Here is a 22,159-nt window from a genome sequence, read left to right on the forward strand (position 1 = left end):
GTCTAGCAGTTGCTTACACTCCTCTCACCATACAGAATATATATATATACACACACTTAGTCATACCGAGTGTGCATTGGTATGGTGGAATTGAGAGAGATCGTGTTCAATCGAATGCCCATGTGTATGCCCACATAAAGCTTATTTTAATGTGCACCAACAGCTTTACAACATTATATATATACATAGATGACAAGTAAATATGTTGCAATAATTAAATGTAACTTCAAGTGGTATTATGATTTCACAAAATACACTTTATTGAGGGTATAATAGCAATTAGACTTTTTCATTCATGACAGTGGTGGCCAAATATGAGGGGTGTTCAATAGTTTATCTACCTGAATATGAAAACAAACTTTTCAGAGAAAATTGTACCTACTTTTTAATGTAATCACCCCTTGACTTCATCACACTTATTCCACTTCGCCTCCAGTGATCGCATGCCTTCAGAATACAAGGAGACTTCTTGCTGCTGCAAGAACCCTGCAACTGCCTCTTTGACTGTATTATCATCTAGAAATTGTTTCCCATGCAGAAATTTCTTCAGATTCCAAAATAGAAAGTAATCACTGGTAGCCAGGTCTGGACAGAGTAGATGGTAAACTCCATGAAGTCGTTTTCCTTGATAACATCTTGTGATCTGCAAGACTTGTGAACAGGCGCATTGTCGTGATGCAGCAACACACCTGCCGACAACTTTCCACGGCATTTCTTTTTTATTACTTCACGTAATGCCTTTATTGTTCAGGCATAGATGTCTTCAGTAATTGTCTTGTGTGGCATGAATTCTAGTAATAAAATGCCTTCTGTACCTCAAAACACTATTGCCTTAATCTTTCTAGCTGACTGCTGGACAAGAAATTTCTTTAGAGTTGGTGATCCCTTGAGTTTCCATTGCATGGACTCTTGTTTGGTCCTGAGATCATGGTGTTTCACCCATGTTTCATCAACTGTAATAATTTGAGAATAGGAGTTTCCTGGATTTTCTCTAAGCATGTCTAAATTCTCTTGGCTAATTGCTGGCGACAACGTTCGTGGCAACCTCGGACATCATCAAAACTTAATGAATTCACATAATCAAAACTTAATGAATGATACTGGAAACTGTCAACTGAAATGCCTAATTCATAAGCTATAACACCGACTTTGACCCAACGATCTTCCAAAATCATGGCCTCCACTTTACAGCACATTTCCTCTAAAGATGCTTCGACAGATCACCCTGAACTGGGGTCATTTTCAGTTGATTCCCTAACCAATTTAAACTGCTTGGCCCAAAATTTTACTTGGTAGTAGGAAGGGGCATCATCACAATATACAGCAATCACCCTTTCATAGATTTCTGTAGGCTTTTCTTCCTTTGTAAGGAATTTACAGAAAGAAGCTCCAAATCTCTCACTTTCTTTCTAGAGCTGCACTGTGCTGCACTTACCATCCTGTCAATTCGAGCGCATCAGACTGAACTTCTGTGTGTCATGTCCAGATATGTCTCAACATGCACAAAAAAGCTCAGCTCTCTAAGGCCTCATTCAGACGTTCGTGTTGCACATACGTGTTGTATCCGGTTTTTTCATGGATACAACACTTAACCATTATAATCTATGCTGCTGTTCACATGTTCATGTTTTTCACAGACCGTCTCAGAGATATGTCAGTTTTTTTCCAGCAGCACGGATAAAAAAGGTCAATATAAGTCTATTGGTCCATGAAAAAACAGGCACAGCACATGGATGACATCCGTGTACTGAAGAAGATTTGTAATTTATTTCTTTATCGCGCTATGAAAAACATTGATGACATACTGACAGAAAAAACAGACACACGGATAAATACGGATGGTAAAAATGGGCACTCTGATGCTCAACACTGATTAACACCAGTACCACTGTTTCACATATGTGTTTAAACACGGATGTGTGAATGAGACCTCACATTGACAGAACGTGTGGGTAAATAATTTACTGAACACCCCTCTTATGTAAAAATAGTGTCTCCATCTTGGCTTGACACCAGGCCATTTAATTACAACCATAACAACTGTGGAAGAAGGAGATGAGCACATAACCACTACATTGTTCCTAAACAGGAGTTTGGGATGTCAAGGACACAAGCGTCAAAGATTTTCTTAGTTTCAGGGGCTTGCCTTGGTAAAGGATTCTCTTTGAAAAGGATGTATGTTGAGTTTTTCCATCTTCTGATCAATAAAAAAAAGTAATACGCATAAAGACACAGTATGGCCTAAGTATATTTTAATTTTGTCCACAGTGACACTAATATCATACTAGAAAAATAGCATGCAACTTTTTCTGAGGCTCAAAACATCTAACACATTATTGGCCTCCTTAAAGTAACTCGGTAGATTTAACTTTTTCTTCTAATATGAATACACTTATAATATTTAAATATTTGTAATATTTTATGTGTCCTCAAAGTCTCATCTTGAGGACCAGAGACTTTGAGGACTGTGACTACATAAAGACGCACCTCCGTCCAGCAGTACATGTACGAGTTGCGTACACCGAAGCTTGTGTGTGCACTATACCTATAAACTTCAGTAAAGAGGTGCAAGGGGTAACGTTTCTCCATGTGGAGAGTGACATCCCGGCTCTCGCATGCCAAGGTAAGAAGGCTTATTCGCTGTGCAATGCTCCTCTGGGAAATTTAATATGCAAATTACCACTTCAGAGATGAAGAGGACTTGAACTCTATAGCACCACCTGTTGGAAGCAGCAATCCTACAAGTCACAATCGACCCTTTAACTAGTCTTATATCGTTATGACTTAAGATAAAAGCCAAATCAGAATCTCCATTTGCAGACACGGTGTTTTGGGCTGTTGACCCTCGTCAGTGCAAAGTAGGAGAACTGATTTGGCTAGATGAGAGGCTCTGAAATGAGGTCTAAGGGGTAATGTTTCTCCTTGTGGAGAGTGACATACCGGCTCTGGCATGCCAAGGTAAGGAAGCTTATTGTCCAACAGGTGGTGCTATAGAGTTATAGTCCTCTTCCTCTCTGAAAAGGCAATTTGCATACTAAAAGAGGTGCAAAATATTAATACACTGCTCAAAAAAATAAAGAGAACACTTAAACAATATAACTCCAAGTAAATCAAACTGTCTACTTAGGAAGCAACACTGATTGACAATCAATTTCACATGCTGTTGTGCAAATGGAATAGACAATAGATGGAAAGTATTGGCAATTATCAAGACACCCTCAATAAAGGAGTGATTCTGCAGATGGGGACCACAGACCACATCTCAGTACCAATGCTTTCTGGCTGATGTTTTGGTCACTTTTGAATGTTGGTTGTGCTTTCACACTCGTGGCAGCATGAGATGGACTCTACAACCCACAGAAGTTGCTCAGGTAGTGCAGCTCATCCCGGATGGCACATCAATGCGAGCTGTGGCAAGGCGGTTTGCTGTGTCTGTCAGCGTAGTGTCCAGAGGCTGGAGGCGCTACCAGGAGACAGGCCAGTACATCAGGAGACGTGGAGGGGGCCGTAGGAGGGCAACAACCCAGCAGCAGGACCGCTACCTCCGCCTTTGTGCAAGGAGGAACAGGAGGAGCACTGCCAGAGCCCTGCAAAATGACCTCCAGCAGGCCACAAATGTGCATGTGTCTGCACAAACGGTTAGAAACCGACTCCATGAGGGTGGTAAGAGGGTCCACAGATGGGGGTTGTGCTCACAGCCCAACACCGTGCAGGACGCTTGGCATTTGCCACAGAACACCAGGATTGGCAAAGTTGCCACTGGCGCCCTGTGCTCTTCACAGATGAAAGCAGGTTCACACTGAGCACATGTGACAGAGTCTGGAGACGCCGTGGAGAGCGATCTGCTGCCTGCAACATCCTTCAGCATGACCGGTTTGGCAGTGGGTCAGTAATGGTGTGGGGTGGCATTTCTTTGGAGGGCCGCACAGCCCTCCATGTGCTCGCGAGAGGTAGCCTGACTGCCATTAGGTACCGAGAAGAGATCCTCAGACCCCTTGTGAGACCATATGCCGATGCGGTTGGCCCTGGGTTCGTTCTAATGCAAGACAATGCCAGACGTCATGTGTCAGCAGTACCTGCAAGATGAAGGCATTGAAGCTATGGACTGGCCCGCCCATTCCCAGACCTGAATCCGATGGAGCGAGACATGATGTCCCAGATGTGCTCCATCCACCAACGTCACGTTGCACCACAGACTGTCCAGGAGTTGGCGGATGCTTTAGTCCAGGTCTGGGAGGAGATCCCACAGGAGACCATCCGCAACCTCATCAGGAGCATGCCCAGGCATTGTAGGGAGGTCATACAGGCACGTGGAGGCCACACACAATATTGAGCCTCATTTTGACTTGTTTGAAGGACATTACATCAAAGTTGGATAAGCCTGTAGTGTGTTTTTCCACTTTAATTTTGGGGGTGACTCCAAATCCAGGCCTCCAATGGTTAATAAATTTGATTTCCATTGATGATTATTGTGTGATTTTGTTGTCAGCACATTCAACTTTGTACAGAACAAAGTATTCAATGAGAATATTTCATTCATTCAGATCTAGGATGTGTTATTTGAGTGTTCCCTTTATTTTTTTGAGCAGTGTATTTATACAAGTGCATGGTAAAAGTACAGAATCTGTTAAGTAGAAGCACTTTCAAACCATTCTCATAAATAAATCTAGTGGTTGCTAGAGCATTCCCAGTGTTTCATTTTTCCTTATGGAGAAAGGTCTTTTGTAGAGTTTCTATAAACTTGTGTTTCAGTTTTAATTTGAATTGTCGGTACCATTCTAGTATCTTTTTTCTCCTTTGAATCTTCTCTTGTAAGCTCATATTTTTTTCCTGGTTTAAAATGGCAGGAAGTTCTTTCCAGGATTTGATAAAAATAAATGGAGCGCCATAAGACTTCAGTATTTGCAAAGGCGCGTTACTGTAAACAGACGAGTTTCCACAATTTCCATGTGTCATCACATCTTCTACTACAGGAACAGAGCCATAGGAGCAGGCCTCATAGATTCGGTAGCACTCCGTGTTTACCCCCACTGGGCTCAATGTTAGGTCGCTCTGTAACAGTGCGTCATGATAGCTCTTGTAGCTCTCATTAGTCTCTTGTGGTTGCCACCTGTCAAAACACAATTACAGTTTACTGTACAGGGCCCTATTTATGTTTTACCTGTGTAGCCCCCTAATATAAGGTGATATACTGAACAGAAGATAAATAAATTGCTACCCCTTTTGTCCCCACTATTTCCTTACAGATTACATGTACATGTCCTCTGAATTTTAAAGTTTGGCATTATTATCAGATGCTTGGCAAATCTTCAAAGATTTAGGCTGCGTTCATACTGCAACTGAAAACCAGGGCTGTGTAGTCAGAGTCGTGGAGTCGCAGTCCATTTTGGTGGAGTCGGAATCGGTATAAAATGGACCGACTCCGACAATATATAATAAATTGGGTACAGTAGTTCAATGCAGTTTGTGGGGAATATTTTTTCATAAGAATTTGGGAAAGTTATGAAATGTCCTATAAATGTCTGTCCTATTCCTGATCTAAGGGTCTAGACTTTTAGCTGAGATGAATCTGTGCTACAGTAAATTTATCACTTAAACATGAGCCATGTATGAGGGAGTCAGTCGTGGAGACGGAGTTGGAGTTGGTGGCATGGAAATTGAGGAGTCCGAGTCGGAGGTTTGGCTTACAGACTCCACAGCCCTGCTGAAAACTGCAACAGTACTGTGTCGTTGCGATTGTTCCACTGTTTCCCTGTAGGGAGATGGCTTATCTCATCTAGCAGATATATAGTAGTTTCATCTGCAAAAGAGCAGGGCCATCATTTCGATTGGTTTCATGGTCTTGCAGGTGAAACAGCTGTTTCGCTGCACGATTAAATGACAGTGCAGGGAAACCGTGGAAAGATTGCAAAGGTATAAGGCTGTTATGTTGTTCAGCCGCAGCATGATTGCTGCCATGTGAACACAGCCTTAAAACTTATTTGAATGGGAAAGGCAGTAAGATATTGTAAGAGCTGTCCTCTGTGTACACCCCCCTTCTATGCATTCTATGTGAGCCATAGGGCAGCTACTCTGGAAGTCTCTCCCATTTGACAGCATGACCATATATTAGAGAGACACCCATGGCTTTCAGGGGGCACAGTGCGATACTTCAGTCCCCTTTAATGTAGACATTGTACCAATATAAGCAGCTACAATTTATAAGTTCGAGCAGTACCTCACACCCCTTCTCCGTGATCAGCTCATCATTGGGGGAAGAGACCGCAAGAAAGGGGGGTTGTTCAGAGTCTGTAAGAGGAACAATACTTACTCATTCCTAGATGAGATCCAACAGAACTGGTCAAGACCCTCTTTCCTTATAACCTCCATAAGAATCTCTCTAGATGAGTTGCCATATACAGTCCCTAAAAAGTTGCACAAGTATGGCCGTGAATCATGAACCAGAGACCAACTTGGTTCAATGACTGGAAAGTTTCTATATCTGAAGAAAAAAAACAAATTGTGAAAAAGGGATATCAAGAAAGTTTGTATGAATTTTATAAAAGTAGATTGGATCTGCAATACCTGAACCCCGTTATAGTCGCAATTGTGAACCCCGTGAACCCCGTTATAGTCGCAATTGTGCGCCACTGGTATCCCAACTACACCAATTACCGCATGTTACTGGGTATACCCTCCTCTCCAGACCCTTTTTAACTTCTTACCTATGTAGAAGGAAAATGTAGCATTATATGGGGTCATTTTGATAAATAGTTCTCTGGGCTCTTTGATCCAAACTCCCCTACAATGTCAACTTGCCCTAAAAAGACTTGTTTTCATGAGACAATCTCTTTAACCAGTTCAAAACCAGCCATTAATACACCTTTCCTGTCCAGGCATATTTTCGTCATTTTTTTTCACACATGTAGTTTAAAAGACCTGTAAAATGTCTTCACGTTCGGATATTCAAGCAAGTATTGCATCTTTTTTTTGTGATTTTTTTTCTTTACTGATATGAGAAACACAATAAGAGAAATAAGTCTCCATATTCCCACTTTTTAGGACCACAAAAATACATTTAAAAAATGTATTACCTAGTGTATTACAATTATTTTTATTGATTAAATATATATATTTTTATCGGGATGGGACTATTAACAGCAATTTGGATGGACAGTGGCATTTTTTTTATTTATTTGCCAGTTAATTTTTTAATTGTATTTTTCATTTATTTTACACATCGTGCCACCCGTAAGGTTATAAAAGACCTTTTTTTTTTTTGGCGCGGGGGGGGGGGGGGGGGCGGCATCGAAATATTTAAATTTTCATCTTATTTCTCTTGTAACTGTGGCTGGTATATTTGCCCCATTTACAAGGGAAGTGCAGCCTCCTGCCTACATAGCAGAGCAGTCTAGTTAATTCTAGTCTAGACCCAGCAGCTCCTGTTCCTTCCCTATGCACAACGATTACATGACCGTGGTATGGAAGAGAAAGCACAGTCAGCACTTTCTATTACGGTGTACAAAATGCTTGTTTATACGGTGACATATTAGGATGTCACTATAGACTAGGACCGCGTGGATGTTTAAAGTCCATAGGTGGCCTGGAAGCGGTTAAAAAGTAACCATTGTTGTAATTTTTTAGTTCAGAAATCAATAGTCCACACAAAAACAGGCAACTTTGTAATATATCTTATCAGAGAAATACACTGCTCAAAAAAAATAAAGGGAACACTCAAATAACACATCCTAGATCTGAATGAATGAAATATTCTCATTGAATACTTTGTTCTGTACAAAGTTGAAAGTGCTAACAAAATCACACAAAACCAAATTTATTAACCAATGGAGGCCTGGATTTGGAGTCCCCCCAAAATTAAAGTGGAAAAACACACTACAGGCTGATCCAACTTTGATGTAATGTCCTAAAAACAAGTCAAAATGAGGCTCAGTATTGTGTGTGGCCTCCACGTGCCTGTATGACCTCCCTACAACGCCTGGGCATGCTCCTGATGAGGTTGCGGATGGTCTCCTGTGGGATCTCCTCCCATACCTGGACTAAAGCATCCGCCAACTCCTGGACAGTCTGTGGTGCAACGTGACGTTGGTGGATGGAGCGAGACATAATGTCCCAGATGTGCGCAATCGGATTCAGGTCTGGGGAACGGGCGGGCCAGTCCATAGCTTCAATGCCTTCATCTTGTAGGAACTGCTGACACACTCCAGCCACATGAGGTCGGGCATTGTCCTGCATTAGGAGGAACCCAGGGCCAACCGCACCAGCATATGGTCTCACAAGGGGTCTGAGGATCTCATCTTGGTACCTAATGGCAGTCACGCTACCTCTGGCGAGCACATGGGAGGGCTGTGCGGCCCTCCAAAGAAATGCCACCCCACACCATTACTGACGCACTGCCAAACCGGTCATGCTGAAGGATGTTGCAGGCAGCAGATCGCTCTCCACGGCGTCTTCAGACTCTGTCACGTCTGTCACATGTGCTCAGTGTGAACCTGCTTTCATCGGTGAAGAGCACAGGGCGACTTTGCCAATCCTGTTCTGTGGCAAATGCCAAGAGTCCTGCACAGTGTTGGGCTGTGAGAACAACCCCCATCTGTGGACGTCGGGTCCTCATACCACTCTCATGGAGTCGCTTTCTAACCGTTTGGGCAGACACATGCACATTTGTGGCCTGCTGGAGGTCATTTTGCAGGGCTCTGGCAGTGCTCCTCCTGTTCCTCCTTGCACAAAGGCGGAGGTAGCGGTCCTGCTGCTTGGTTGTTGCCCTCCTACGGCCCCCTCCACATCTCCTGGTGTACTGGCCTGTCTCCTGGTAGCGCCTCCAGCCTCTGGACACTACGCTGACAGACACAGCAAACCGCCTTGCCACAGCTCACATTGATGTGCCATCCGGGATGAGCTGCACTACCTGAGCAACTTCTGTGGGTTGTAGAGTCCATCTCATGCTGCCACGAGTGTGAAAGCACAACCAACATTCAAAAGTGACCAAAACATCAGCCAGAAAGCATTGGTACTGAGATGTGGTCTGTGGTCCCCACCTGCAGAACCACTCCTTTATTGCGTGTGTCTTGATAATTGCCAATACTTTCCATCTATTGTCTATTCCATTTGCACAACAGCATGTGAAATTGATTGTCAATCAGTGTTGCTTCCTAAGTAGACAGTTTGATTTACTTGGAGTTATATTGTTTAAGTGTTCTCTATTTTTTTTGAGCAGTGTATATTATATATAGTAGAAGTATATATATCTTATTCTGAAAAATCCACTTCTTTCACCTCCTGGACTGATCATTCACTCTCAATTCATGGGTAAAATCTCGATTCAGTGAAGACTGATTTTCACATTTCAGAGATAGGAGGTGGGTGCTTTTTAAACTCTATGGAGAGAGGAAGGAGAGCAGCTAGAGACAGACATTCTAATGCAAGTTCTCCTGAAATGACAGTTACAGTTCTTTGTAGAACTTTATGGAGCACCAACTATCATCTCCTATCTCAGTAATGGGGACGGCTGTATTAACTTAAGACTGATTTTACCCATAAGTTCACAATTTTGAGAATGAAAGATCGCTCCAGGAGGAGAAAGAAGCAGATTTCTCTAATAACATATATTACAAAGTTCCTTGTTTGCACATATATTGATGTATATAAACAAGAAAAAAAAAATTAAATAGACTGTTACTCTTTAACCCCTTTCTGACGTTATATGTAATAATACGTCCCTGTGCCTTATGGACCAGGTACGTATTATTTCGACATGGTGATCGTGCTCGCCCGGCGTCAGCTGATTCGGACAGCTGTGCCGCATCAGCGCAAGCAACGGACAATGTTGAGAGTAGTATTCTGCTCCTGCTGTGTCCTGGTGTAAGAATAAGAATAAAATTAAAAAATCCTTATACTCACCTGTCCGAAGATGTCCCCCATCTGACTGCTCACGCCGATGAGACAGGGAAAATGACTCGCTCCAGCAAGCGGGCCACGGATCTGCGCTCAGCGAGCGGTGTCCTGTCACTCACTGAGCTTAGAGCTGGTCAGGGGCACGCTCGTTGCAGTGAGTCATTCTTCCCAGGCACCTCGGCGTGAGCAGTCAGGTCGATTACAGCGAGGGACATCTTCGGACAAGTGAATAAAAGGATTTTAAATTTTATTCTTATTTTTATACCAGAACACAGCGAGAGCAGAATACTAGTCTCATCATTGTCCCTTGCTCACGCTGATGAAAGCACAAGCAGGGGAAGATGATGAGGGCAGCGTTCAGCACCCAGCACTTGGGAACAGCGTTAACTGTACACAGATTCCCAGGCGCCGATATGCGTCACACTGATGACACATGGATGTCATCTGAGTCTCATCCGTGTGGGAAATTTTGCAGCCTGTGCAGCGCAAAAAAAAAAAAAAAAAAAATGGACATGCCAATGTGTTTTGCCCACGGACACAATGTCCGTGGAAACACACTGACGTGCACAGACCCATTCATTTGAATGGGTCTGTGTGTGTGTGTGTGTGTGTGTGTGTATGTGTCTGGCATGTGAAAGAGGCCTAACTCTGCTGCCTCATTATAGTGAATGGATCCATCGGGGGTTTCATCAGAATAACATAGGAGCTGTGTATATGGAATGTGCATACTATTCTAGGTAAATCTGCGCTCCAGGAGGCAGACAGCGCTCCATCCCACCTGAGTCTCGACGTGTGGCCAAGCAGTACTGTACAACCACATATGGAGTATTTCTACATTCAGCAAAAATTGTGTGACAAATTTTGGTGCCATTTCAACCCAATTCCTAGTGTGAAATGGGGTCTCTTATGGGGGGGGGGGGGGGGGGAAGAGTTCTGCTGTTCTGGCACCTTAGGGGCTCTGCCAGTGTGGCATGGCACCGTTAAACCAGCTCAGCAAGATATGACCTCCAATATGGCGCTTCTTCCCTTCTGAGCTTTGCACTGTGCCTCAAAAGTAGTTTTCGACCACATATGAGGTATTGGCGTACTCAGGAGAAATTGTACAACTTGTGGGATCTAATTTTTCCTGTTACCCTTGTGAAAATAAAAAAATTGGGACTAAAAGATCTTTTTTTCCACAAAAATTATTTTTTTTATTTTCACAGCTCTATGTTATAAACTTTTCAAAGTGCTCACCACACATCTAGATAAGTTCCTTAAGGGGTCTAGTTTCCAAAATGGGGTCACTTGTGGGAGGTTTGCACTGTTTAGGCACATCAGGGGCTCCCCAAACGCGACATGGCATCCGTTAATTATTCAAGCAAATTTTACATTCAAAAAGTCAAATGGCGCTCCTTCCCATCCGAGCTCTGCCGTGCGCCCAAACAGTGGTTTTCCCCTACATCATATGGGGCGTGCTCAGGAGAAATTTCACAACAAATTTTGGGGTCCATTTTTTCCTGTTACCCTTGCGAAAATAAAATAAAATTAGGTCTAAAGTAACATTTTTGTGAAAAAAAGTTAAATGTTCATTGTTTTCTTCCACATTTTAAAAATTCATGTGAATCACCTCAAGGGTTAATAAACTTCTTGAATGTGGTTTTGAGCACCTTGAGGGGTGCAGTTTTTAGAATGGTGTCACTTTTGGGTATTTTCTGTCATATAGATCCCTCAAAGTCGCTTCAAATGTGATGTGGTCCCTAAAAAATGGATTTGTAAATTTTGTTGTAAAAATTAGAAATTGCTGTTCAACTTTTAACCCTTATAACTTCCAAACAAAAAAAAAAATTGTGCTGATGTAAAGTAGACATGTGGACAGTCATTTTTTAACTATTTTGTGTGACATCTCTCTGATTTAAGGTCATGAAAATTCAAAGTTGGAAAATTGCTACATTTTTGTCAAATTTTAGATTTTTTTCACTAATAAACGCCAGTTCTATCAAATAAATTTCACCACTATCATGAAGTACAATATGTCACAAAAAAAAATCTCAGAATCAGGGGGATCCGTTGAAGCGTTCCAGAGTAATTACCTCATAAAGTGACAGTGATCAGAACGATAAAAATTGGCCTGGTCATTAACATGCAAACCACCCTCGGGGGTTAAGGGGTTAGACAGTATTATCCATTCATATTTTATATTATGAGAGGTATTAAAAGAATAAAAACTTACGTGGCCACTCCTAGCGGCCATTGGTAGACATCTTCCTCATTAATCCATGTACTGTCATAGACAAGGTAGAGAACCTCCACAATACCTCTGTTCTTCTTCAAATAGGGAAGGATCCAGTCATTGTTGCATTGCTCACTTCCTAGCAGCACTACAGCAACATGTCGGAGTTTATGATTTTCAATCAGAGTCTGTGTGTACTGAAGCCATTGAGTGGCAAAAGAAATCTTTGCTTGTTCTCTGCCATTGAGAATAAGAACTACATTCTGGGCTTCCACTGAAAAGTAACCTGGAACAACTGCGGGGCCAGTGATGAAGCTAGAGAAAAAGGATGAAACGAAAAAAAAAAAAAAAAAAAAAAAAAAAAAAATCAAGGAGGTCTGCCATAGATGTTTCAAAGCCTGATCCTAATGCAACTATCAGTGGTACTGATGTTAAAATGGTTTTCCACTGTCCTATAAAAATTAACATGAAACGGGTATTCCTATCCTGTAACGTGAGTTTACTGTTATAGTATGCCATCACCTTATAAATCAGTTGGGGTTCGACATTTGGTAGGTCTTGTAATACCTAGCAAATGTGGTCCAAGGAAAGACAAGCGGAGAACTGGTGATAGGGCCATTCTTGCCCAAGATGCACTGATGTGCATGGAAAGAACAGGCTAGTCCATCTGGTCAATCACGCAAAGCAAGTAATGAAGCATAAATTACTTAAAAAATAATGCTGACCACAACAGAAAAGCATCAGAGCCCCCAAATGTTGTGCATAGACGCAGACCACCGAACAACAGCGTAGGATCTGGTTGCTGAGATTAAGTACAGCAATGGTGAAAAAGTAAAGCCAGGTGTAGAGTAAATGCACCATCAAAAATGCAGAAACATTTTTATCTGTTTACTTATGGAAAAGTATTGCTCAATCAAATCTATGCTTTTTTTTTTTTTTTTTTTTTAAGGGGTGAACATGTTTACACTTTGCTTTCAGGGACCCAAAAATATTGCCCACTTCTGCAAACCGAATATATTACCCACTTATATGGAAACATTAAAGTTGTTGTCCACTACTAGGACTTCCCCTTCTCAATACAAATGTTTGCCCCATTAAAATAATACACCTATACTCACCTCCGATGCTGGCGCCGTTCTAGTTGGCACTCACTCTCCTGGGTCTCATGCAATGCTGTTGCGTCATGTGACGCCTGCTCCCAATCAGCGCTGGTGTCACTGTTCCCGCCTTCGGACGTATAAGTAATCAAGAGGTTAGAGCTGCGCTGGCCGCTCATTTCCTCTTGATTTTATACGTCCGGATGGAAGGGACAGTGACACAAGCGCTGATTGGGCGCAGGCGTCACATGTGCCCTGGAAGCGCGAATGCCGACACCATTGGAACGGTGCCAGCACCGCAGGTGGGAATAAGTGTTTTAGTTTTAACGGGGGAAAACATTAAAGTTGTTGTCCACTACTAGGGCAACCTAAATTTCCACAGCACTTTACAGACTTCATGATTAGGCTGTGTGCCCACGATGCGTTTTTTTAAGCATTTCCACAGCGGCAAAAAAGCTGCAGAAACGCTTAAAAAGCGCATGGTAGAAGGACTACCATGTTCCCCAATGATAATCCACATGTGCTGTGCACATGCTGCGGAAATTTCCACTGCGGAAAAAAATGCAGCACTACCAATTATTTTGCGGAAGTGCTGCATTTTCGCCGCCATTGACTTGCATTAGAACGCTTGCATTCCGCTTCTCTAGATAAGGACATGCGGAATACACGCGTTCCAATGTGCAGATGGTACCCAGGTCGAGAGGAGACTCTCCTCCGGACCTGGGTACCATAGAAAACTGTAAAAAAAAAGAATAAAATAAAAAATAAAGATTATATTTACCTTCTGGCGGCCCCCGGTCTCCTTGTCTGTGATTGCCAGCATTTCGCGATGGACTGAAGGACCTGCGCTGAGGTCATAGTCATGTGACAGGTCATGCGACGCTGACGTCGGCAGGTCCTTCAGTCTACCGCTGCCGGCAGCCGGGACGGAGGGAATCAAAACAGCAGGGGCCATCGGAAGGCAAGCATAGATTTTTTATTTTTAACCATTCTTTAGGTCGTTTGCATGGATTTATATATTGTGACCAAGTTGACAAGCACTTTCCAAGTGATGCTAAAAATCGCTTGGAAAGGACTTGTCAACCCGCATACGGAAATGCATGTGAAGAACGCTTCACATCCGCATGTCCCTGGCAGGAAAAACGCATGTACAATCTGCATACGTTTTTTTCTGCCAGGGAGATGCAGAAACGCTCAGGAAAAAATCCAGAGCATTTCTGCATCGTGGGCACATAGCCTTACTGTCCACATTAGGACTCACAATCAGGATTTCCTATCAGTATGTCTTTGGAGTGTGGGTGGTAATCAGAGAACCCACAGGAAACCCACGCAAACATGAGGAGAACATAAATCCCTTTACATGGTTGTCTGGTACTACAGTTAGCTAGGCTTCTTATAAAACAGTACTGTGACCTCCTGGGAAGTATCAGAGTATAATACCTGATATCTGTTCTTCCAGTTTTGAGCTTGCCCTCCCTCCAATGAGCAGTATAATCAACAGGTTCAAGAGGTCCTTCCAATATATGCTGCCACAAGTAATGCCCTGAAGAAAATAACAGAAAAACAGTTAAGCACTACAGATCACACTTTCATTTCGCAGTGTGGCATCCCTCTTTTTGTGGATCTGGTTTCCTAAGTAACTGTTAAGCTGCATTTACAAATCTGCATGATACATCTGTGTGCTGTTTTTTTTCACGGGCAGCACACAGACTCACAGAGTTTCATGGATTCATGTACAGAACTGTGAAAAACAAGAATCCATGTGTGAGATCTATTAGACTTGGAGCATATCCTATTCTGATCTGTGTTTGCGGATGAGAATCGGCCATTAAGGTCCATTGGGATCCATGAAATACAGATACAAATTTGAAGGCTTCAGATTTGCATTTGTATCTCGTGGATGTTACTTATTGAAAAGTTTGAGTAAAACATGTGGCAGGGCTCTTTTTATTGGCAGGAAACAAAGACACAACACTCATTCAGTGAAAAAAAAACAAACGCAACTAGGATTCAACATAGATGAAACTAGGATTGACACCTGAGAAATAGAGAGGTCTGTTTCTCACGGATGAGTGAATGTAGAGTTTCAAGCCTGAGACTAGCTGCATTTACGCTGAAAGATGAACGAGCGTTCTTAATGTTCACGATAATCTTTCAGCGTAAACAGACTGCCAAACACCTGATGAACATGCAAAATGCTCGTTCATTGGGTGAAGTGATCTTTTATGCAGCGCAAAATATCATTGTTTTCAATTGCTTATCACCTCTGTAAACAGGACTACTGCTGAGAACAATGGCAGCCTACGTGCACTGACTGATCTACCGATCTCACTCAGAGCACATCATTTACTTTGGTCTGCCTGTGTAAAAGGCTAGTCAACGACCGCCAAACGGTAAATGTTTACTGACGGTGCATTTCAAAGACCGTTTAGGAAAACCATGTCGTCTCACTATATATATGAGCCACGATCACATGGAGGCTAATATACAGTACAGACCAAAAGTTTGGACACACCTTCTCATTTAAAGATTTTTCTGTATTTTCTTGACTATGAAAATTGTACATTCACACGGGATGGGCCGACACTATGCATCAGTATTTTACCACAATATGGGTAGATATGACAACTGTTGGCAGCATGTTACTAAGAAATGTCAGAATGTATCCAGGCCAAGGCTGCAGGGACAAAAAGATAGCTGCAAGAATTCACTAATGAATATTTACAATGAGAAAGCTCCTAGAACATATGGCCCATCTCAGCCATACCATACAGTACAGACACAAAGTTTGGACACACCTCATTTAAAGATTTTTCTGTATTTTCATGACTATGAAAATTGTACATTCACACTGAAGGCATCAAAACTATGAATTAACACATGTGGAATTATATACTTCACAAAAAAGTGTGAAACAACTGAAAATATGTCTTATATTCTAGGTTCTTCAAAGTAGCCACCTTTTGCTTTGATGACTGCTTTGCACGCTCTTGGCACTCTCTTGATGAGCTTCAAGAGATAGTCACCGGAAATGGTTTTCACTTCACAGGTGTGCCCTGTCAGATTTAATAAGTGGTTTAATAAGTGGCTGAAATACGTCACCAAGTTTCTAAGTGAATACATTTCTAAAGGAGATATTGACAGGAAATTCTCACCAGATGTCGGTAACAATCCATCTAATCTACACAGGAAAAGAAATCAAACCATAGATGTCCATAAATTAAGTTATATTTAATAATGAGAAATGACACAGGGAAAAGGTATTGAACACTTACTGAAATGTATTTAATACTTCATACAAAAGCATGTGTTGGTGATGACAGGTTCAAGACGCCTCCTGTATGGAGAAACTAGTCACATGCATTGCTCAGGTGTGATTTTGGCCCATTCTTCCACACACTCTTCAAATCCTGAAGGTCTCGTGAGCTCCTTCTATCAACTGTAAGCTTTAGTTCCTTCCTTCCATAAATTTTATATTGGATTTTGGTCAGGTAATTGACCCAACCATTCTAGCAGCTTTATTTTCTTTCTCTGAAACCAACTGCGTTTTTCTGGCTGTGTGTTTGAAATCATTGTCTTGCTGAAATGTCCACCCTTGTTTCATCTGCATCATCCTGGAAGATGGCAGCAGATATTTTCCCAAGAAAATACATTTGTCCATTTATCCTTCCTTCAAGTATATGAAGTTTGCCAGTGCTGTATGCACACCACACCATGATGTTCCCACCTCCAAACTTCACTGTTGGTATGGTGTTTTTATGGTGATATGCAATGCATTTTGGCCTCCAAATATGGTATTATAGAATCCAAAGGGTTCAATTTGTGTCTCATCTTACCAGAATATATCCACCCAGTATTTCACAGGCTTAAATGTTGCAGAGCAATCTTTAAACGCACCTGAACATGCTTTTTGCTCAGCAATAAAGTCTTGCAGGGTGAGTTACACATAATTTATGGACATCTATGATTTGATCTCTTTGCCTATGTGGATTGGATGGGTTGTTACAGACATCTGGTGATAATTTCATATCAATAGCACCTTTAGAAATATATTTACTTAGAAAATTGGTGACATGTTCAATTCTTAGTTCACCCGCTGTATACATATATCCAGATTTTTTTTTTTATACATTACAAACCCATAAGAGTACATAGAGCAGTTATACAGATGTAAAAAAAAATAGAGAATGTCATCATCTTCATCCACATTGTGTGAAATTAAGAGAACAGCATTTTTGGGCCATCACTTACCAATAGCAGCTTTGCCCCAGATTTGCACCTGGAGTTCTGCTTGTTCTTGATGGGAGTTCTGGTTAAATAGATCTTTCCAGTTATTTTCTACTTTTTGCAATCGTGAGCCCTTATGTCCCTTTTCATCTTCTTCCCAAGGATTCCATTGCTCGTTTCCAAAATAGAGAGACCCTGACAAGAAAGATTGCATTTAGAGAAACAGGGGTTATCCTGTTCGGAATAACCCTATAGAAGGAATTATCCTATCACAGACATTTCCCATAAATGTCTGACGACATGCTCCCAAGCGTGAAAACAGAGTTTTTTTCAGGTGTCTGCATCAAAATATACAAAAGCAATCTGCTCTAATATTGCATTCCTTTGTGCTTTTTTTCCCCCCTTTTTATACATTATTCATTTAAACGTGTTCCTGGCATTCTGCACTTAAAATGCAATTGTTTTTTCATCCTCTATAGAAGCCTACAGAGTAAAGTGCAACAAAACATACAGTTCAACTGCGTCTTTAAATGCTATGTGGGCATGAGTTTTCTCAAAATCACATCCGCTATGCTTGAATACAGATCTTTTTAACAAAAAAAAATGCAGCTATTTAGGAACATGGCCTGAATGGTGCAGCATTCAGAGGTGGAACCCACATCTATTTCTACGATGGGTGTCCACTGATCCGCACAGTGAAGGAACCAGGGCTGCCGCATGAATAAATGGAGAATTTTCTGTTAGGCCACGTGTACATGTTGCGTGTTGGTCAGTAGTGATGAGCGAGTATGTTCGGTTAACCCTTTCGCTAAGAATACTCGGCCGAGCACCGAGTATTTATAGAATGCTCGGGTTTTAAGTTTTCGTGGCTCCGTGAACATGATTTGCAACTGTTTGACAGATTTAATACATGTGAGGAATGCTGGAAAAACAGGCATTCCTCACATGTATTAAATCTGTCAAACAGTCACAAATCATGTTCACGGAGCGACGAAGACTTAAAGCCCGAGCACGCTATAAATACTCGGCCGAGTACACTCGGCGAAAGGGTTAACCGAACATACTCGCTCATCACTATTGGTCAGTATTTGACATCAGTATCTGTAAGCCAAAACCAGGGGTGGAACAGAGGAAAAGGTTTTAAATGATTGGCCCTGCCGTGATGCACAGAGCGCCTGTACTTGGTTTGAGCAGTCATTCGGTGCCGACAGTCCCTTTAAAAGGCATCTGTCAGCCCAAATTGAGTTTATACACATAGCTTTGTAGGTGATCTAAATACTATAAAAATCGCACCTTAAAATTAGGGTTGCAAAGAGCAGTGTTGCATTGTGAAATCACATTCAATAATTTCTATGGTGTCGCATTGTGATCGGCAACCACGACAGTCACAAATGTTTCCAAAAGCGTTGTGTTTCCTGTTGCTGGTTGCATGTGACTCACTTGACCTTGACTTCAATGCAATTCACATGCGACTTATCCGATTTGGCCATTTTATTTAACAGCAAAATCACAGCAAGTTGCACATGTTTTTTTTTTGTTGCCTGAAACATCTCTATGTAGCCCCAGCCTTAGGCCACAGCCCCACTAGCAGTATTTGGTCTGTATTTTCTCAGGAGTGGGAGCTAAAACCAGGAGTGGTTTACCTTTTCTCTGATTGTTCCTCACCTGGTTTTGGCTCCTACTCCTGAGGAAAAATACTGACCAAATACGGATAGTGGGGCCATGACCTAAATGTTCTAATCGCTGCTTCGTTCTGCAAAAACGTAAGTTTAATCAGATATGCTAAGGTGTTCGGTGCACCCTTGGTATGTCCAGAAGGCTTTGTTCCATGTTTCCACCTCCCTCATCAGTGATTGACACCTCTAGATGCTCGAGCTTTCTCAGCAGAAAGTGCTCATTCCGAGCAAGCCCGTGCTGCCAAACCAATGGGCTCAACAGTGCACTGAACCACTTGGTCACGTAACCTATCACCAATTCATGTTGCTTAAACCACATGCAGAATGAACCAGAGTCTGGCTGCACGATTAGGTATGTTTCTCTCGGAAAAGCTCTAGTTTGAAGAGCCAGCCATGGAATATAGGCAGAAAGGAAACTAGTCAACCACCACCTCCGGCCAGCCTTTCCCATCACTGCTCTAGTTGATCGATAGGTTGCTCCCATGTGTGTACATAGGGAGAGACCTGTCAATCACTGGGAGCGGTGGGGAGCAGGAGCTTTAGGCTATGTGCCCACGTTGCATTTATGAAGCAGAAAATTTCTGCTTCATTTCTGCAAGTCCTCTCCCGGAAAAACGCATGCGGAATTCCGCACGCGTTTATCGTGCATTTTTCGCGCGTTTATCACGCGTTTTCCACATGCGGAATTGCCTTGCGTTTTTTATGCATTGGACAAAGGCAATTCTGCTTGCGGAAACGCAAAATTAAATGACATGCTGCGGATTTTTGAACGCAGCATTAGGCTATGTGCCCACGTTGCGGACCTGAAGCATATTTTTTACGCTTCTCCCTGGCGGGAAAATCGCATGCGGATATTACATGCGGCTTTCCCGCCAGGTAGAAGCGTTTGTGAGGCGTCTTTGCATGCATTTCCGCATGCGGGTTATCAAGCACTTCTCCAAGCATCACTTGGAAAAGTGCTTGACAACTTGTTCAGAATGGTAAAAAATAAACTTTATACTCACCTTCTGATGCATTCTCTGCCCCGTCCGGAGTCTTGAGCGGCTCACGCTGTTGTGTGCAGGACCTGCGGTGACGTCATTGAGTCATGTGGTGGGTCACATGACTCAATGACGTGGCAGGTCCTTCAGACAACAGCGCGACGGAGGGAAAACATCAGAAGATAAGTATAAACTTTATTTTATTCTTTTTTTTACAGGTTCTTTGGTACCCAGGTCTGGATGAGAGTCTCCTCTCATCCAGACTTGGGTACCATCCGCACATTGATTCCGCTGCGCTTCCGCAAAATCAATGAACATGCTGCGGATTTTTGACCGCAGCATATACGCTGCGGAAAAATCCGCAGCATGGGCATTGACATTGCGGAATGCCATTGGGGACCATGGGGTGCGGATATACATGCGTTTTTCAAGCGTTTACGCTGCGGAAATTCCGCAGCATATACGCTTGAAAAACGCTACGTGGGCACACAGCCTAAACGCTGCGGAAAAATCCGCAGCATGTGCATAGAACTTGCGGAATCACATTGGGGACCATGGGCTGCGGATTACCAAGCGTTTTACAAGCGTTTCCGCTGCGGAAATTCCGCATCAAAAACGCTACGTGGGCACACAGCCTTAAACTATGCTATACTGGAAACACTGGAGCGTTTCAGAAAATAACATACCTGGGTGCCATTGTGCAGCCAGGCTCGGAGTCACGCTGTCCCTGGTTAGAGCAGCAGGAATCGAGTAGCAGGTTCCCTTTACACAACTGTGTCTGCAGAACGGAGACAGGAGACCGTGATAGAACACTAATGCTGGGATTTCTATAGGAGATATAGCCCCGACAAATCATTGTGCTTGGTTTATAGGCTCAGCTTGGGCTGATAAGACAGACATACATACATATATATATACAGATTCAGGCTGCAAGCATTGTGCGCTCGGTTCTACATCTAACGAGGCCCTTCTTAAGCTGATATATATCTAAGTGCAAGGACTAAACAACCAAGGTTATAAAGACCACAGGCCAGCAGATAGTAACAGCTTTCAGACCTATACCTAGCTCCATAGTTAGCTATACTCCATATTTAAAGGGTAACCCCACCTAAACCACTGGCACTAGGCCCTCAGTAAACAAGGCTAAAGCATTTCTATAGCTGCAGCAGGAGAGCCACAGTTTCTGGGCAGCGTGTATATAAAATATAGACTTCCTGCACAATAAATTCTCCTGTGGATACCACAATGCGAAAGAACAGCGCCCCCCTCCGACCTACAGCGCCCTGGTCCACGGCCCGGCCATGGGCACGCTACACTCTGGGCTGATTAACACAGACCAATCAGGGAACTGCTTTCATTCATTTTTACGTTTTCGGAAATAATAGCTCTAACGTGGTTGGTTGCCTGACTCTCCTCGATTCTCGTACTGGTTAACCCTATCGGCTATTTTCCGTCCACGTCACGATCCGTCCAGAGCTGCAGACACACTATTACCTCTGCTGCCTGTTTCCTTTTTGCTCACTACCCTGTGCACACGGGACACTTGTGGAGGACGGAAGAAGACATTATAGGCGGCATAGAAAGAGAAGGCGCAGTAAAGGAGCACTAGGACATAACAGCAGAACTTCTTTCGGGTGAATCTCATGCTGCTGCTGCCGCCATAGCCTGCTCCTGTGCTAGCAGTGACTCCGCCTCCTCCCCGCAAGCTGATTGGTTGGGGCTGGGACAATGCCATATAAAGGGGTCGGACTTCCTGTTGCCGGTAGAGCGCGTGCGTTCCCCTGTAGAGATCACGTGGTGGTCCTTAATAGTCTGTTGAGCTCACCTCAGTATAATGACCGCAGTATGACTACCTCAGTATAATGACCGCAGTATAGCTACCTCAGTATAATGACCGCAGTATGACTACCTCAGTATAATGACCGCTGTATAGCTACCTCAGTATAATGACCGCAGTATAGCTACCTCAGTATAATGACCGCAGTATAGCTACCTCAGTATAATGACCGCAGTATAGCTACCTCAGTATAATGACCGCAGTATGACTACCTCAGTATAATGACCGCAGTATGACTA

The 22,159-nt window shown here is 42.8% G+C and overlaps 1 protein-coding gene across 3 annotated transcripts; it reads right to left on the reverse strand.

Annotated features, from left to right (window-relative positions):
• Positions 1–236: 236 nt before the first annotated feature.
• On the reverse strand, positions 237–21,804 carry RXYLT1 (ribitol xylosyltransferase 1). 3 transcript variants are annotated; one of them, XM_073651669.1, is made up of 7 exons: positions 21,361–21,401; positions 20,770–20,861; positions 17,452–17,622; positions 14,641–14,743; positions 12,104–12,418; positions 6,311–6,481; positions 237–5,110 (listed from the first exon to the last, which is right to left on the reverse strand). In XM_073651669.1, exons 1-7 carry the CDS (start codon positions 21,384–21,386, stop codon positions 4,696–4,698), a joined length of 1,293 nt encoding a protein of 430 aa, XP_073507770.1. In that variant the 5' UTR covers positions 21,387–21,401; the 3' UTR covers positions 237–4,695. The 3 variants fall into 3 exon arrangements, with proteins under 3 accessions (XP_073507770.1, XP_073507769.1, XP_073507771.1); XM_073651668.1 differs by lacking the exons at positions 20,770–20,861; positions 21,361–21,401 and adding an exon at positions 21,578–21,804; XM_073651670.1 differs by lacking the exons at positions 12,104–12,418; positions 20,770–20,861; positions 21,361–21,401 and adding an exon at positions 21,578–21,804.
• Positions 21,805–22,159: the final 355 nt, after the last annotated feature.

This window comes from Phyllobates terribilis, unplaced genomic scaffold, assembly GCF_046119375.1.
Source record: "Phyllobates terribilis strain yellow unplaced genomic scaffold, ASM4611937v1 Scaffold_11__3_contigs__length_659146591, whole genome shotgun sequence".
NCBI classification, from domain to species: domain Eukaryota; kingdom Metazoa; phylum Chordata; class Amphibia; order Anura; family Dendrobatidae; genus Phyllobates; species Phyllobates terribilis.

Bases quoted from the DNA above. Each gene is read 5' to 3' on its own strand.
- RXYLT1 (XM_073651668.1), bottom strand. From the start codon at position 21,728: ATGAGATTCACCCGAAAGAAGTTCTGCTGTTATGTCCTAGTGCTCCTT. The intron at 17,623-21,577 runs GTAATAGTGTGT...CTTTCTTGTCAG, and splicing joins AAAGGAAACAGGCAGCAGAG to GGTCTCTCTATTTTGGAAAC. The intron at 6,482-12,103 runs GTAAGTTTTTAT...TTTTTTCTTCAG, and splicing joins TGGCCGCTAGGAGTGGCCAC to ATATAGAAACTTTCCAGTCA.